At 34.5% G+C, this 18,514-nt stretch overlaps 1 protein-coding gene across 9 annotated transcripts in view; it reads left to right on the top strand.

Annotated features, from left to right (window-relative positions):
- The window catches only part of QKI (QKI, KH domain containing RNA binding), a 150,899-nt gene that overhangs the window by 78,902 nt on the left and 53,483 nt on the right, over positions 1-18,514 (top strand). For 4 of the 9 annotated variants that reach the window (XM_061991610.1, XM_061991609.1, XM_061991608.1 and 1 more), the window contains exon 4: positions 5,036-5,086. The exons of the other annotated variants lie outside the window; for them this stretch is intronic. In XM_061991610.1, the coding sequence (XP_061847594.1) occupies positions 5,036-5,086 (51 nt within the window). The remainder of the gene's footprint in view (positions 1-5,035; positions 5,087-18,514) is intronic. 9 annotated transcript variants of the gene reach the window in all.

Raw genomic sequence — 18,514 nt, 5'->3', positions numbered from 1 at the left:
AAATACTGCATGCATTTTGTCACATTCTAATGAAATCTAAGTAGCTGCTATTTTTTGCATATCTACACAGGAATAATGAAGAAAGTAAGTCATGGGGGTTAAAGTAGAAGAAAAACTTGCTAATATGTGTGGGTCTTTGTTTCCTTCAGGAAGCAATGTAAAGAGTATTCTAAAATTTAAATTGTGCAAAATACATCAGTCGACAATAAGAAAGGGTATAGAATTGTGATGGAAGCACTTTGTTTTGCATTTAATTCATCCGAAGAAATTAAGGAATGGCTTGATTGCTTTGCTTAGGAAGTTTGAAGGTCTGTGTTCCACAAGCTCTGTTTGCTTTATTTTAGAGTGAAAGCTGAATGTTTGATGCTAGACTAATTTGGCAAAAAAATGTGAAACAGCAACTGAAAAGGAGTAATTACCATAACAGTTTTAAAGCATGCACACAAAATTCCTTTGAAGATCTTGGCTGATATGACAACGCATGGTAATTCAACTAGAAATGCAGAGCTTCATCTGTTAAGTAAATAGAGGTCACATGCAGAAAGTAAGATCAGTTTGTTGCAATAATTAAGCACAACTAACTGTTTGGAAGGCATTTTGCATATACTGAATGGTTAGCAGTAATGACTAGTCTTAGATCTAACAAAAATATTAATAATTGATGATAAAACAACACCTTAAAAGGCTTTGTAAGACAGGAAAGCTTGAAAGATGTTCTTGTTTTGTTGAAAATCTAAACAGTGTCATTGTTAAAAAGCAGTAAGCTAGATTTTATTTGATATTGGAACTTTGTAAATCTCACAGGACAATCAAACTGCAGTGAACCCTTTTTTTCCTTTTAAAAATAATATTGTGTGAATATATAGTGTCAATATATAGTTTTCTTTCTGGAAATCATGATAGTAAGCCTTGCTAGATGAGATCTAATGGGTTGAGTCAGCTTTTCTTCTGGAGTATCTTTTTTATCTAGGCATACTAAGTGATAAATTTCAGTAAGTTATTTAATTGCATATAATTAGCAATAAAATTGCACTTTACTATTGTTTACATATTCTTTAGATGAATCATAAAATCAATAAACATCAATTTGTTCCTACTTGCCACATAATTCACCTTTCATAAGTAAACAATAAGTGTTAAATAAGAATTTGATAAGATGTTTTATGATCTGACGTTTTGAAGTGGAATGATCCCTGCTCATTTCTTTGTGTTATTCCATTTTTCTTTCTCCTGCACTGTAAGAAAAAAAAAGTGGAATGTTGATTTGAGATGCATGTCATTTAGTAGAATTTAATGGCATAGTACTGCAATATAGTGTTAGTGTAACTGTCTTAGCTCGTTGTATGTGTAGCGCTAGGATCTGCTAGATAGCTTTGTATGATCAGATGTACTCATTGAATAGTCATGTTACTTTTCAGATGAAAGCTGCAACCCACATTGTCCAATCACAAATAGCTTTTCTAATATCGAAGCCAGTTTGTTGAGGCTTCCTTAAAACTTTCAAGTATTTAGTGTAAAATCCCAACTTCATATCAAATTGAATACTATGTTCTTCCAGAATGGATAGTCTTAAATGGACATACTATACTTTTTGTTCTCACTAAAGCAAAGGTACTGAACATATGAGATTTTCTTACTTTGATAAAACTGTTCTGATTAAATTTCATTTACATCGGTTACTTGAAAATAGTTCTCAAACTTTTTTTTCAGCATTTTTTTTAATTATACATTTTAGTTAAATTTTTGTGGAAATATTTAGTGCATTTTCTTTTAGAGAACTAGATGATCTCTAAAGGTCCCTTCCAACCCCTACCATTCTGTGATTCTGTGAAATCTTTATCCACATACAAAATAAAAAATAACGTTGCGATGTTCAGTTTTGAAACATGTGGACAGTTGAGAGGAGATTTGTCATTCTGAGGGTTAAAAATTCAAAATTTACTGTGAAGAAAGTAAGGAGAATCTACCAGTTAGCCCTTGTAATGTTTGTGCCTCAAAGCTAAGAGTTTTTCAAAGTCAGATTTTGAGTGATTCAGAATTGTCTTGAAAAAAAAAAGGTGAAGAACCCATCTAGAAGCAAACTTTAATTCCACATATTAGAAGAGTCAAGTTATGATGACCTTGAATATGCTCTAAACCAATTGGTAATGATTACTGTCAGGGCAGTTCTTTTTCTGTTGAAAAATAATGGCCTATGATATATTAGAGGCCAGATTAGATCATCCTGACAGTTCCTTCTGGTCAAAGTCTCTGAAACTGGAAAAAATTACTTGGAGTTAAGCTTAGGCATTAAAAAAAGATGCAAAACGTACTGAGTAAAATTTCAGTGTATTATAGCAGAATGTTTAATTTACTAAAGATTTTATATAAATCACAAATATATATATATATAATGTGTATAATAAAGCATGTAACAATTCTACGTACAGTTAGGTTGAATTTAAGAGGTTTTTCACCCATATCCAGATATGTGCATTACAAACTTCATACTTATATTCCTACATTCTAAAATGAAACCTGTTTATTGGTGAGAATCAAACTAAAATTTTGAAGCTTCAGTATGATTTGACTACATCTAGTCTCAAAACTCAATACCATTTGTGTAGATTTTTTAATATATATATTAAATTCCATTCTTTTGATCATAGGGATCTTCTGTTGTAGCCAATTCTTCATAAATTCAACAGGAATATTCAGCAAGTTTTAATGATTCGAGTCCCATCAGTCACTTTTTGGATATTTTTTTCTGACTTTTCTAGAACTTTTTAGGGAAGATGTCTTGTCCTGTAAGACCATTTGGTTTTGCAGATAGAACTTTGAGTATGTGGTGTAGATATTGTTTGTAAATTACAGGACAAGACTAATTTCTTTCAGATTACTGTATGTTACTGTAGAGAAACTGAAACTTGGTAGTTAGGATACTTTGATTTGATTTTCAGTTCTTTTCAAAAGTCTTTTAGTCACTTCTGTTCCGTAACATTTAAACGGGATTTAATGCTTTGTATGAAATAGTTGCACAAGTAGGAGGGATATCAGGATAGACACATGGCTAGGATATGAAGCACAGTAAAAAGAGTATTAAAAACAGTACTAAGAAGTATAAGATGTTTTCATGTAATTGATAATTTTGGAAATCTTAAAAACTTTGAGTTTGGCAATGTAAATATGTATTTAAGTGGATTATATAATTGATACTGAAATAGCCATAGGTGTCCTTAAACCTGATTTTCATTCAAAGGGCCTTTACTTACATTTTTGTGAGATTTTACAGGATTGAAGAGGCTTGCACACTGTCAAGTAGTACAATACCTGAGTTCTGGAAGTTAATCATATTAGGAGTTCTCAAAGGACAAAATTTACTTGCAGTCTCAAATTATTGATAATTTTCTGTGAGTGGTGTATGGCACTATGTTTGGATTGATCTAATGGTCAGATACCTTTAAAAATGTTAGGATATTTGTTCCTACTGTACATGTGCATTTTCAACAGTTAACCAAGTTGGAGTTTGTTGGTCCTCGCATAACTGTCTAAGCAGCATAGGCAGCTCAGGGGAAGGAGCAGAATTTGGACCACTAGTGATAGCTAGTTGTTAAATAAACTCGCAGAGTTTAACGTCACTTATGTTACATGATACAAGATACATGAGTGTCTGCATTAAAGTATTTTTACTTTAACTCCTAGCTTGCTATTTTGCCATTAATTTCACCCAATTTTTGATGAAAAATATTGTTTTTTTAACATAAAGGAGAAAACAATATAATTTTGTGATTTTTGTTGTTTTGACGTTGTTTTTTTGTCATAGCTTTGAGGCAAGAATCTTGTGTATGATCTTTTTGTAGACCTCTAAGTTACTCTTCTGAACTAAACTTCATTTTTGTAAGTTTGACTTATTTTCTAATACTCTACTTTCAATATCTTAAAGAAAGATTAGATATTTCGTTTTCTTTTCTCATTTTCCTTTTTTTTAAAAAAATATATTTTCTGCTTATCAGTGAAGGGAAAAAAACAGTAACTCCAACTAAACCCCAAACTAATAAAAAAGCGAATTGGCCCTTTTGAATTACACATTGGAGTGTTTTAACTCAGTGACAATACTGTTTGAATTGATGCCTGATACTTGTTGCAACTGGGAAAACATTATTGTTGCTAATACACAGAGGGCTAAGATGAGGAATACACCTAGGGTAAAGATACCCACATCTTTGACCTACTCTTGTGAAGAGTTCACATTATCTGAGGAAGTTGCTTAAGCTAGTGTTGTCACTGAAAGAAATATCTTCTAAACTGTCTTGTGTCACAAAGTGGTCCTGAGTATGTCAAAATAAATACTCTTTTTGTCAGAGAAGAGTGTTAAGGCTATCTAATGCTGGTTTGGCATTTCAGCAAGACCATATTCCATGTATGTAAAGATGAGGGGCTTCAGCCAGTTCACTGGTTTGAATTAACTTTAAACATTGACTATAGATAACTCTGTACTGGCTGAGCATAGTTTATCTGTGATATGTAATTTGAAGAGAATATAACTTCTAATATCACTATAAGTATGTACTTCAATGTACTTTGGATCCTTTTTTCTTATTTTTAGATATCCTGCTTTTGTTTTTCTTGATTGCCTGCTTTTCAAAAGCAACATTTTAAACTTCACTCTCATGTATGGTAATTATGTAGTTCAAGTATGAGTAGAAGAAATAAAGAGCTTTAAACTTTTTCTTTTTTTATCTTTTTTTTTTTTTTTTGTGAATTACATGGTACCATCCTATCTCATTTAAAAGTAATGTACTGTTATTAGTGACCCAACAGTGATGGGTGTTAATGGAAACTGTCCTTTTTGCTTGTAAGCCATCTTCCACTCATTTGCATTTGGTGTGAGTTGTCTTATGTTTCTTGAGATTTCACTCTCAAGTGTAAACAAGGAGGATTAAATTGTGTCTATCCTAGGAAAAAATAAAAACTCTTGTTCCAACTCTTCATGCCTCTCTTAAACATGTTAAAGAAGCAAAGTAGGGCACAAGCCCAATTTCTTTTTGCTTTTCAGGTCTCCTTTAAGAACAGAGACAACCATGACCCAGCAATTTTGGAGGTAGAGGCAAGTAAATGTTTTACTTCTTGTAAACATTGCAGTAAGTTTTTGCAAATCATCTATAATTTTGGGAGACCCTAATTGAAAAAAAGTCTTAGCCCCTACTTACCTAAATGGTGAATTTGCTTTGTACACTTGATGAGAGAAAAAATGTATTTCAGCTTTTTTTTGATTATTGACAGGCCTCACGAGTTACGTGCTGTTGGAATACATAATTGGTGTAAAAATATACAAGTTTACTAGTAAGTTTTTTGTGATAATGGTTGTTGAGATTTTTTTATGTGAATCTGCCCTCAGAATGTAAATTGTTGGATGGTTCATCATATCTTTTTTTTTTTCTTAAAAAAAAAAAGTGGCTAATATTTGCTATCTTCAACTACTGATGTTCAACTCAGCTCTTCAGCACTATAAGCAACTCAACAGCCTCTTATGTAGTGGATCTAAACCTGTTACAGGATCTAAACTCTAACCCTTTCTATGCTGGGGACATTTCTGAGAGCTCATGTGTCCCTTTTGAAGGTATCAAGTTAATGTTCTTAAGTTAGTATTTCTGCTCTTTTCTGAGGGCTATACTGGAGGTACAGGAAGGAAGTATCTATCTATATTGCTGAAGTTTTAAAAGTCAGTCAACCTCTTATTTCATGATGTGCTACTGCTCATCAGGAAATTTGCTTCAGATGTCTCAAACCATAGTCCTGGCCTGCTCTCCATGACACTTCAAGTCAACACTTGCTGTTCAGTACCATTCATACAGCCCTGACTAAATGTACTTTCTCCATTCCTGGTGACAGCTACTGGTGATTTAAACGCCTAAGGTAACCTCCTTCAGTGCTAAGCCAGCTGTAAACGTCACATTGCTTTTGAGAACCACGTACTAATATTTGAAGGTAGGACTTGCAGTGCTGACTTAGAGCAATTTAAACTGCTATGGGACTACAGGCTTTAGGCAAAATATAGTAGTTTTTCTTGACTGAGTTTAATGAGATGACTGGCTGGATGACCGTTCTTGTTACATTGTGGAGATGTTGCTTTTTACATCTTCAGATGGTAAATGCAGGGTCTCCAACTCTGTTTTTACACACAAAATATGGAACATACACATTTAAAGTACCTGTTATCTCCGTAACTAAGGAACTTTTTGTTGTCTTTAATTTTCTTATTTAAAGATGCAGACATTTGAAACAGGCCAGAATTTTTTGATTAGTGATACTATATGGATGCTGAGAACTTGGAAACTGTACAGTCAGGTTTTAGTTCTTTGAAACATCAGTGCTATGTTTTGGGAAAGGATGGAATTTTTCAGAGTTTTGACATCTCTTTCCTGTTTGAAGTTAATTTTTGAAGTAAATTTGTGACACATCTGGATGGATTCTTGAGTTATAATACTGTGCAAAGATTAAAATGTAATAATGAATACATAGGGATGGTTTAATTTTGTTGACAGACTACAATTATAACATGGATAATACAACAGGTGGTGTGCTGACATTGTTAATTCTTACCACATTTCTTTGAATGCCTTCTAAAGAACCTTCAAATTTTTTCAGTTAGGAAACTTTTTTTTTTCCTTTTATCTTCCTTATTATCAATAGAAAGAGACAATTGGCATTATTTCCTACCAAAACAGGACTACATTTTTTTTGGACAGTTTTGTTAAACTTAACTTTTGGGAGGTGTGGGAAAATGTGCTATTCTATGTTAGAGAGTTACAATGGGGCCAGGAAAGAAGCCAAATTATGGCCAGCTATTGTGAAAGTATAGTTCAATGGGATAAAAAAACTTTGCTAGTTAATAAGCTGTATTGACATGCATTAATACCCATGCCAGTGTGTAGAGGGAGAGAATGGGAAGAAGAAAGTGGCCAGGTCAGAAAGTGTGAGGTCAGCACCTTGTAGGTTGGCAGTAAATCTTTGTGATTAGTTGAAAATGCATTTTCAACAAAGGGATTATGCTTGTGCTTCCCTGAGGAGTAGGAAACATTTAGGATGAAGCCACTTTTCTTCTAGCTGTCTCTGTAGGATGTGAGCAGAGCATGTAATTATTTTTGTCCTCAATTCATTCACAATGCTGTCTGATGTCTAAGGTGGTTGAAGCCATTGTAGAATTTAAGGCATGCGCGTAATGACCTCTTCTCCCCAGCCTTACCTTCTTGCTTCAACTTCTGTTATTCAGAAATGTATTTGTTTAAATTATAAAACTTTGGTTTGATTTTTGTGGGGGCAGTTAAGCAGGTAATCTAAAGCTGTATATAATTGACGTTTTAACAAAACAAATTTGGAACTTGTCTTCTGAAGAGTAGAAGTAGTTAATTTTTTTAATAACTTTTTGTGTGTTCTGACAATGTACTAAAATCTATAAAAAACATGTACTTAAAATGTCTTCAGAGTTGGTTAACCTATGAAGGATTTATTTTGCTTCTGTTGCTTCATACTGTAATGATATTCTGCTTGGCTCTCTTAGTCCTTCAGTATTCACAGTGTTTCTCTTAGTTAATATCTTTGCTTACCTGAGAGGGATGGCTAGATCTACCCATGCTTCTCTTTGCGCACTGTGTTGAAAAACCAAAACTTGAAGTTCATTGAAGTGCCAGAGTTCTCTGTGAAAGCCACTGGAGAGTACTGTTGGGATACAATATTCTAATTTTTATGAATCATTATAGTACTACTGCTGAAGGGAGCTACCCGCCGGCTTACTGATACATTTTTTATCACTGGATTAATGTCACCTGAGATGTAAAGGAGGATAGTGATCCTGAAGATCTGTCATCTCTGTACTGTAGGAAAGGCTTCCCTAATATATTATCTGCAATATTGTGAAGAGCCATTTAATATCAGTGCCAAACAGGCACTCAGCTATACAGTCTGTAATTGGCATGATTATCACTATATTTCAATATAACCTGGAGAGCACATGACATGTGCTGGATATCGCTCATTCTGCAGTTGTTACAGTCAATAGAATTGTTGCATGAAATTGGTCATAAAGAAGGTTTGGCATGGTGGTCAGATTTTGAGTTATCTAGGTGGTAACTTGGCTGTGTCAAATCCCATGTAATTGTAGCAAGAGTTTAAGGCAACTGCTGCAATAAAACAACATAATCGTAGATTGTGTGCAAGGTTTCCAGTCACAAATACATAGAAAGTTTGTGTACTGAGATCCTTTTAAGGCAATAGTTCTGAATTCTATCAAGGATTCAACTTCAGTTCATTGTGTAATATTTATTGTCAGTTCTGTATTGGGTGACAAATTTATGGAGTTTTCTGTATTCTATATAACAAAATTTCTTTTCACTTTTAAAGTAGAAGTTAGTTTTATTTAATTTGTGTTAGTATCTTGCTTGTTACTTTTTGTTCCTCGGGAACTGTTGTCCAGGTTGTCTACAGATAAGTTTGATTTGTAATTGTTACAACTGAGTGAGTATGGAAAGAATGAAACTATTTCAGGAGGAGGGAGTAAAATGATTAAATACATGACTCTGTAATCACCATAGGATTAAGTTATTTTTGTTTTAGAGTAAACTTACTGTTTTAATAGCTTAGTGAAAATATAATAGAATGGAGATAACTGGTGAGCTTTCTAGCTATGGAGCAAATGAGTTAGTGTGTGGATTAGAGTGACCCTGAAATTCAGCTTTTCAGTTATTTCCATCTGGTAAAGAACCTCTTACCCTGTCTGGCCAACACGATATTTTTGGTAACATGCTGTGAACTTATACTGCCTGTAGCATAATGTCTGTTTAACATCAGTATTCTATGGAAAATGAGTCTGTTACATTAGTCAATGAATTTTACTGTTTATCTTCTCCAAAAGACCCATGAACTGTAGAGGAGGCAACTATTTAGAGCAGACCAAGCCACCCTCTAAGCAGTGGAATAAGAACTGTGGGCAGTCATCTGCTTAACAGCGTCTGGTCACTAAGATAGGGCACTTTTGTAATAGAGTTTCATGAGGCCTGCTGATTGCAGAATTACCTTGTAGAATGTTTTCTTGTCTCCAACCCAAAATGCAAGGCATCCTTCCAACAGTTCTGTAAATGTGAAAATTGCAGAACTTAGTACTGTGGGAGAAATCATTGTGTAAAGAAATATGAGATAGCAAATAACTGAATGACATATTAATGATGTAATTTGTTAGTGGAAATCACTCCTAATTATCAAAGGCTTTTATTTTTTAGAAATAGCCTTATGTAATAAGACAGTATATGTGCTACTGTATGATAAACAGGGAAACGGGGACATTGAAACCCTAGTTGATGCCCCCTGTGAAATTACACATTTTTAAGAGGAGTGCTGAGACTGCAAATTCACATTAGAAGATTCTAGAGTTAAGTTTGCTAGTTATGACTAGGAAATGAACTTTTCCTTGAAGTTATTACTTAAGCTGTGACTATTTTTTATTTATTTAAATAAATGAGATGTAGTATGTTTCTCAGATAAACAACTGAGATGTAACATTTGAAGTGAGAAGTGTTGATTGCTTTGCACATCTAACTTAAGGTGAGTGGAAACAGTTTTCAGAATATGTAACTTTTAAATGGCAATGTAAGTATTACAGTAAAATTACATTTGCTGTAAGAAACACTGAGTGCACAACATATGTACAGAGTTGCAAGTCAGGCAGGCAGAGCATGGGACATAGCATGTCCTCACCCCATTGTGAACGTTTTTGTGTGACAGAGGAGGGCAATGCAGTCTGATGAAGGTGTGACTGACAGCTGGCAGCTTTCTACAAAGGGATATGCCTTTGCACTCCTTTGTGCTCAGTCTGCTACTTGTGGTATGTGTCACTGAGCCAGTTCAGCTTGCTAAACAGGCAAAACCCAATCTGACAGCATTTGCTGCTGTGTTAAACTGGCCCAATTGAGAGCTGGTGGTGGTGCAAAGAAGACAGAAGGATTCTGAAAGCAGCAGAGAGGAAGGAGGAAGAAATGTATCCACTTGTTTTGGTGGGAGTGAGCTATTATCATGTTAGCTCTGTGAGATTGCATCTAAAGCTGGCAATATTCATTTAAACAATTGCTTATGAAAAAGTTTGGTATATGTTTAGTGCTTTGTTTTCTTGTTGGTGTAAGAGGTGACTTGAATCTAATTATTCAGGATAGCATTTAGCTGCCTAGGCACTTGAATCTTCTTGCCATCTCTGCAGACGTACAGGAAATAGGAGTGATTCAGACATCTGCTCTTCATTATGAATATTTGAGGAAATCTTTAAGGCAGATTCATCCCAAGGATTAAAATAAGAAGGGGGAAACAAGAATAATATTAGGAGTAATTGTATCAATCCTGATATACTGTCTATGAAAGTCAGGATTCTACAAAGCACTTCAGTTTATGCATGATATCTACTGTAGTATTGAATACTGTCTCCCTGCCTGTGCCAGCGCCCACTCCCACCCCTCCCATTTTTTTCAATCTGACTATGCATGTTCATGTCAAAATTCACAAGTATCATTAACTTACACATTTATCCAGAACAGAAAGAACCATTCTCAAGCAGTGTAAAATACAGGCTTTGAAATAAAGTTCAGGCACAGCCACTATGTCAGCTTGTCTCTGGCAGTGAAAACAGATTTACTTTTCTGTGCGTGGCCTCTCTCCTGCATTTTACAGTATTCCTGTAGCCCAGCAGAAAAACACAATTATCGAAGTATCACTGTTCAAAGTTGTACCCCTTCCTCTACCTTTTCCCCTCCCCAATGTGCTCCTGAACAAATCTGAAAAAAACAGACATGTTGAATGTTTGATTTACCTCTTTAAATTTTTTCCAACTTCAACGAGTAAGAGCGATTTCTTTATGGCTCAAGGAATTATTTGAAGCTTAACTACTACCTAGGTATATTTGATTTGAGTAACGACTGTTATTTTTGTTGCTTTTACAAATAGTAAAAACCTAAAGATCACAATGTCCTAAAATAAGACCAAAAACATATTATGATAAAAAAATAACTTTATTTTACAAGTAGTCTGATTTTTAAAGAAACAGTGGTTACTGTTCATATTATTAATCAGAAGTCACAGCTTTTTTTGCATATAAGGAGTAAAACCTATGAATCTATTCTTTTTTTACTTCAGTTGTTTGAGGGGGAGAAGTAGGGAAATATTTTCCTTACAATTTTCTTAAATTTAGTTGGCAGTTCTGTGCTGAGTTTTAGAACTGTATCTGAAACTTGTCTATTACATTTCAGGTTAAGAGGTGGTACTTCTCAATTTTCTTGGTACACAGAGGTTATGTTAACATGTTCAACCTAAATTTCTGTTAAAATTGTCCCGTAGTGACATCTTTCTCTGGAAAGATTTGGAATGAAATTTCACTTTTGGTAGTGTTAAACAGTTTCTGAAAAGATGCTAAGGAGATAAGTAATCATATATTATTGTAAACGTTAACAACATGAGGAAGAGGGGAGGAGTAGTTCTCGTATTTAAAAGCGTATAATTCTTTACACCCCCTTCCCCCCCCCAAAAAAAAAAAAAAGGTGAAGGGTTGATCTTTATGATATGCTCCTTTAAGACCTTCATGAAGATTTAGGTAGGGGAATCCCTATCTAGCATAAGAGGAAATGACTTCAAGTTGCTCTAGGTAAAGTTTAGATTGGATATTAGGAAAAAACTTGATGGAAAGGATTGTCAAGCATTGGATCAGATTGCTCAGGAAAGTGTTTGAGTCACCATCTTTAGAGGTATTTAAAAGACTCTGTAGATGTGGCATTTTAGTGGTGGATTGGCAGTTTTGGATTGATGATTGGACTTTATCATCCTAAAGGTCTTTTGCAATCTATAAACGATTATATGACTCTATGATATTTCATTTTTCAGGTACATATTATTTATGAGGAATACTTTATCCTTGAAGTAACATTAAAGCAAAATAGTAGGATTTTTAGTGCAGAGGCTGAGTTACTAGAGTCAAAGTGATAAGCATATTGAGATTAGGAAAGCAGAAATGTGGATGTGTTGGCATTAAAATTAAAGCTGTAAGCAGCTCTTTAATAGCTCAGAAAGGTTACTTAGCTAATACTTTTTTTTTTTCTTTGTATTTCTTTCTCCTCCTTTAACAGTATGTTCATTGCACAGGTGAAGGGAAAAGTTTAATATGAATGGAAAGAAGAGAATCTAAGAGGTCTACCTTGAAGCTGGAAATAACAGGTTCTCCTCAAAGTGTTATTTGTATGTTTTGCTTCATTCACAATGGCAAAAGGCCTCCAGTCTTAAGTAAAAGAACAGGAACCCACCTCCTGGTGATGTCCTTTATCCTTGGGCTAGAGATGCCTTTAGCACTTCATGGTTTTTTTGGGTGTTTATTTTTCCTTCCTCCTGGGCAGTGATCTGCTGCCTTAAAGGGTGAAGTGGAAAGTGTTGCCTTCTGCTTGTCTTTGGCCTGATACTAGAGTGCTCCTGGAATATTTGTGTTATCATGTTGATGCGTTTTTGACTGAGACGATATTAGAATCTTGATTGTCATTTCACAGACAAATGTACCAACTGCTGGACTGTTACATTGCATTTTCTTGGAGCTGCAACTTCTTACAGCAGCTTTCTGGAAGTGGTCATGTCTTGAGTAGGAAAGTACATTAGATTAGGTCATTTTGGATGTCAATACTCCTAGTTTTTTAGAATCCCAGGTGAAAAACAGACATCAGACTTGGTTTAATTGAGACTGTTTTGCCTTTTAGCATGTACTTAGCAGAGTTTTAGATCCCTTGATAAGTTTTTCGGTAGAATAGGGAAACATGTTAGCAAGACTAGAGCCTTGTTATAGTCTTCCTCCTGGGTAGAAATACAGTGGTAAATTAAAATGTAATACAACTGGATTACTACATAAGAAAATATTGATATATAAAAAAAGAATCTTTATGTACTTAAAAGGCTAAAATTAATAATATTATCTAGAAAAATACGAAGATTATTGACACGTTGATTCTAGTTTAAGAAATACCTTATTAGATCATGATGGGGGAGTAACCAGTTCATAAAATCTGGTCTGTTCTGGATATATTTTCTGTTTTAAAATCCTGTTCATGATCACTAAAGTAAAACTTCTAAAGTATGTTAAGATTCTGTAAACCGAGTATATTAATGTCTGTGCATATAAAAGTGCATTGTAGATCATGCACAATACTGCTTGATACGAAGATAAATGAAGGAATACTTAATTTTGTCAGCCTTTCTGTATCTAAAGCTGAATAGCGGAATTATACTGATTAATAATGCTCAGAAACTCAGAGTCAGATAGGTTTATGCAGAAGAGATGTTAGAACACTTGCAGGTTATTTTTGAAGTTCATTTCATTAGTGACTGCTAATGAGTGGACTTCAGTCATAAGCTGAAATCAACTTACTGTCTGTATTTCCTGATCAAAGAATGCTCTGAGGAGTGTGTCCACTGTCACAGATTATGTTTTGTTGATCTAAGCCTTCATTTAAAAAAGTCTTTTGTACCTTGAGATTCAGAATATGCAGGTACTTCTTTTAAAAAGCTCTCTGAAGATAACCCTGAATCAAGAAAACTGTTGCATTCAGTTTTCATTGGTATTTTGCTTTCTTTTGAGAGAAACTGATTTGTTTATGGATACTACTACATTAATAGTGGTTATTTTGTGAAAATAATCACTGTATTGTGAAATGCCTTGTACTACTTGTTCCCTTTTCTGTAGGGAGATAAAATTATACTTGGATATCAGTCTACCTCTGTCTCTGTATGAAGTTAGGAATACTGGTAAAGTTAAAACTCTGACCTGTACTCCAAAGAGAAATGAACAGCCTTACTTCTCTGACTAGGTGAAGTTTGACACTTCATGGTAGTTTTAGGTATCAGTAGTCACAATTACATTTGTCTTTAACAAATATACCTAGGTATTTTATCTATACTGTGCATTTCATGCGCCAAATTGTCATTTATTCCCTGAGGATACAGATTCAAGCAAACCATACTTTTTACTTTCATTCTAAAGCAGTGAAATACTTGAACAGACTCCTTGGTTTTGATAGCACTTGACAATGCAGCTCATTCCACAAATCATTGCTCTTATTTTTTTACACTGGCACAACTTGAGACAAATATGCAAGAAGAAGATCCTGGAGAGATGCAATCCTGTTGCTTGTTTCACAGAAACTTAACCCTTTGTGGGTATGTTTCTGCTGACTGCTCTCTCGAGCAGCTCACTGACCAGCTATAGTTGTGTAGAGCAAGGTGTGTGAGTGCACTGACTTGGGTGGTGACAGGGGCATCCTCTGTTGTCAGCAGACTGTGGTTATTGGATCAGCTTGATTGTGCTGTGAAGCCACAGCTTTAGAAAGATTCAGTGTGATGTTTCATACATGTAGGAATCATTTTGACTCCAGGGCAGATCTGAACTTGGAGTGGCACTTGGTTTGCAGTTTTCTGAGAGCAAAGTCTTTCTTGAAACTCCAAGGCAGAGAACAGAATCCTCTTCTGTGCATTTACACATTATGGTGTTTTATGCCATAATCTTTTTTCAGAGTAGTTCTTAAAAGATTTTTTAGGTAATACCATTGACAATGCTTGACAGCTGCTAGGTTTAATGTGAACTGTAAGACACCCATTTCTTAATGCAGAATTGTCTTGAAGGGGACTTTAGTATACAACAATAATGGATAATTAAAGGCATACTAAATAATACTAACTTGACTCGCATTCAGAACACTAAGTATGAGACTGTTAATTTAAGCGATTGATCCGTTGCTTCAGCAGGAGTAAACTTCGATCAGAAATTACAAATATAAAGTAAGCTACAGTGTTCCCTCTGACGACGTGCTACTTGTTTTGTTGCATTATTTTTTCACCATCTTTCCGCTTATGAACTGCTACTGTTAGAAGCTCAGTGGGAGCAAAAGTCTTATGTTAATTCACCTGACTGTAACTGCACAATCAAAGTAGTTTATCAGCAGGGGTTAGGACAATCAGTGTGTTCCAATGTTTCGTTCTATAAAATTACTCTGTTGTTCAAACAGATACTGTAATTAGTGCATCATTTTAAACTGGTTTTCTGCAGAGCTGGCTTGGAGTTTCATCTGAAGATAAACCTCTATTTTTGCTACTTACCTAAGCACGTATTTTGTTTGCAGACCTCTTCTAAAGTAACAATTTCTATTGAAATGGTGTTGCCAGGAATATATAATGTGAATACACTTGAAAATAAAGATTTTTTCAGGTTTTGATTGATTTTTCACTTATCTGTTCTGTCAAGACTTAAGATTCATTGGCAAAAATGGAAAACTTCATGTTTGTATTTGCAGTGATTACTGTATACAAGCATTTATACCTAGTTATTGAATAGATGAACAAGTTGCTTCCCGTCAGATACTACAGATAACTCTATGTCTGTCCTTGGCAAATGCATAATTAGATTTCACTTGGGATAGTTTCATGAGATATGGTGAGCCAGTCTTTAAGTGGCAGTTAGGTGTTGAAATATGGTCCCTTATCCCTCTCCCAGTTATAGCACTGATGTTATATTGGCACTCAGTAGCCCCTCCCCTTATGATATTACTTGACTCATATGTCCAGCCAGAAAATGGGAGAAGGAGGTGTAGTTTTTCTGCATCAGCACATAGGCTTGGATCTCTGAAAGCTGTCAGAGTGCTCAGGACAGTCCCAGTGGAGGGGTAAGGACTTCCTGGTAAGGGGGCTGAACCTCTAGAAGTTAGAAACTTCTAGATAGGATACAATAAGATACAAAAAAGATACAATAAGAACAACAGTAGGAAATGCTTCAAGTGATTTTTGTTTCATTAGGACTAGAGCTCTCATGAATATATATCAGCTGATGTGGAGTTATTTGTATATCTGAGAATAAGTGGTTTATTCCTTGCACAGTATGTTACAGAAATCCTCTCTTTTCCAATGTTTGTTTTCAATGATCTCTGCAGCAGAGCCACCAAAATAAAATTCTGTAGGTCAGGTTGACAGAAAGTTAAGAGAACAAAAGTTACATTGAGCAATACAAGCTGGACAATTCTTGTGGCCTATGAAAGGCTGACTGTAATGACTTAGTTTAGGGAAAAGAGCATTCTGGGTTTTTTTTACTATTTCAACTGTGTTGACAAAAGGTTGTTAAGTAAGGTGTATTTAATGGTTGAGTAATGTTTTTCTTGGACCCATTAATTCAGAGATGACATTGTTGCATGGCTACAACACTTAGCAACTCTGATTTAAAAATACTTAAACTAAAGCAGGACTAGAATTAACTTTGATTTTTTTTTTTATTTACACTGCTTTTAAACTGCTTTTCCAATTCTTTTTAAAACCTTGAGATATAGAAATATGCATTTTTTCATTATGAAGAAGAAACATCTGCCTAGAACTACTGTCAGCTCTCTTATAGCACAATTTATGAGACAAAATATATGATAGCATTTTTACTAAATAGCTAGATTTCTTTTCTTCATGTCTTATCTTCTCCGTTTGACTGTGTGAAGTGGTTATGAGTGATTATGATATTTCTTAGGGTAATTTTAATTAATGTTTTCAGAATATACTTTAATTAACCTTTGTATACCTTAAAAGACTAAAGCTATTCTGATGATTTTTAATTTTAGTGTTCAATTTGACATTATATGAAAATATTCTTCCCTTTTACTCTAGCTTTTCTGTGTTTCTTGTCATTCAATAGGGAGAGTCACTTGTAATAGGTTGGTGAAAACAATTTAATAACCAATCATTTCAAGAGGAATGAGGGTACTAAGGTTCATTCTCAACATTTCCTTGAGCCAATGGTTTTATTTAAAAGGCGCTTTCTGTTGGCACTGAGCTGTGTTTGTTTTTTCTAGTGGCTAACATAACTGGAAATCATATGAGTTAGAGTGGAAAAAGTGACTAGGATGAGAGTTTTACTTTATTAAATAGTATGGGCCAGAGCTTTCTGGGGACAAAAAAAAAAAAGAACAAGTCAAAGTATTTCTTCTCAGTGTTGGTTTGGGTTTTTTGTTTTGTGGGTTTTTTCTTCCTTTAATGACATTTTGACAACTGTAAATGACTAGATTCTCCTTCACTAGTTTTTAATTTGTCAATTTTTAGCCAGCTGGCCATACTGTGAAGATCTTCAAGACTTTCTGGCTAGAAACAAAGTTTGAGGTGTTTTTAAAAGTTCTTGAGAAAGTATTCTGTGATGATTTTCTTGTGACAATGTTTTTCCTATTCACCATTTGAATATTTTGAACAATTTCAGTCAAGCTTGACAGGTGATTCTTTCCCTTACATTTAAAGTTTTCTGAAAATTATTGGCTAGATAGAAGAGAGATCTAACATAATACCTCTCATAAAGGGAAATTATATACTGAGTTTTCAGTAATCGGCTTTACATAGCTTACAGAAAGCTTGTAAGCCACTGTCTCTTTCTTGTTAAGTCAATAGTTGAGGTAATAAGAAGGAAGCTTTGGCCTGGGATGTGAAAATGTAAATAGAAATGGGATGCAGGAGGTATAAGGACCGTGATATGGAATTACTGTAGTAGGATGAGTTGGATGGAAAACGTAGGACAGAAATTAACAGGGATCTGGATGTCTCCTCATGTATGTCTCCTCATAGAAGAACTTTTGTAATTATAAAGCTTGGCTGTATAAATACAAGTCACTTGTATCTGCTTGCTTTTTGGCTTCCCACTAAATCATTCCCTAAGCAAATAAAAAATATTAAAAAAAACACACACACAAAAAATCTGTAATTATGTTACTTTTTATTTTTCATGCAACTAAATTTCAAGAAGTTGTAATTTTTTATTTAACTACCCAATCCCTTGACCTTAACGGCAAGATAAATATTGAGCAATTTCTTCCAAGTCCATTATTGTGTACAGGTACCCTGAGAATAAGAAGTATATCTGCACAGGCAACAGAATGGAAGCAAAATCTATTTACAGAATTAGACTATATTTAAGGACACTGAAATTTCTGCCGAACAAGGAGCACAGTGAAATTTCATCTGCCAGTTATGTTGCTCTTAATGTTCTTTAATTTAGCAGGCAAGATAGTTTGGTTGTAATTAAGCTTTTCTAATATTGTTGTTCCCTAAGGCCGTAGCATAAATCATTTTATTCTGTAGTTTCCTGCATCTTCACTGTCTCCATTTTTTTTGTATAATTCTTCCATAAACAATCTTTGAGATGCAGGAAAACTTCATGTGGTAAATTACTACTTGAGTATGTAATGTAATTTTGAATATATGCAATTGAATTTCTTTTTCCCGAGTCTTTTATTCAGATTTTCTTGGTGCTGATTTTCTTCTTTGCACATACCCATCCTGCTGTGGTAACAAATGTTTTTTTGCCTCAAATAACTACTATGGCAATTTCTGTTAGTCCTTGATGCTTTTTTTTTTTTTTTTTTTTGGTGGGTAGGCCTGGCAACTAGGCCAAATTGCTCAACAGTTTCTACTGAATGACAAGAGGCAACAAGCTTTTTCTCTTAATTGTGACTGAATG

The sequence above is a fragment of the Colius striatus genome, chromosome 2 (assembly GCF_028858725.1).
Source record: "Colius striatus isolate bColStr4 chromosome 2, bColStr4.1.hap1, whole genome shotgun sequence".
Lineage (NCBI taxonomy): Eukaryota > Metazoa > Chordata > Aves > Coliiformes > Coliidae > Colius > Colius striatus.
The sequence above is the reverse complement of the archived record's forward strand: the minus strand, read 5'-3'. Positions and strand labels throughout refer to the sequence as shown.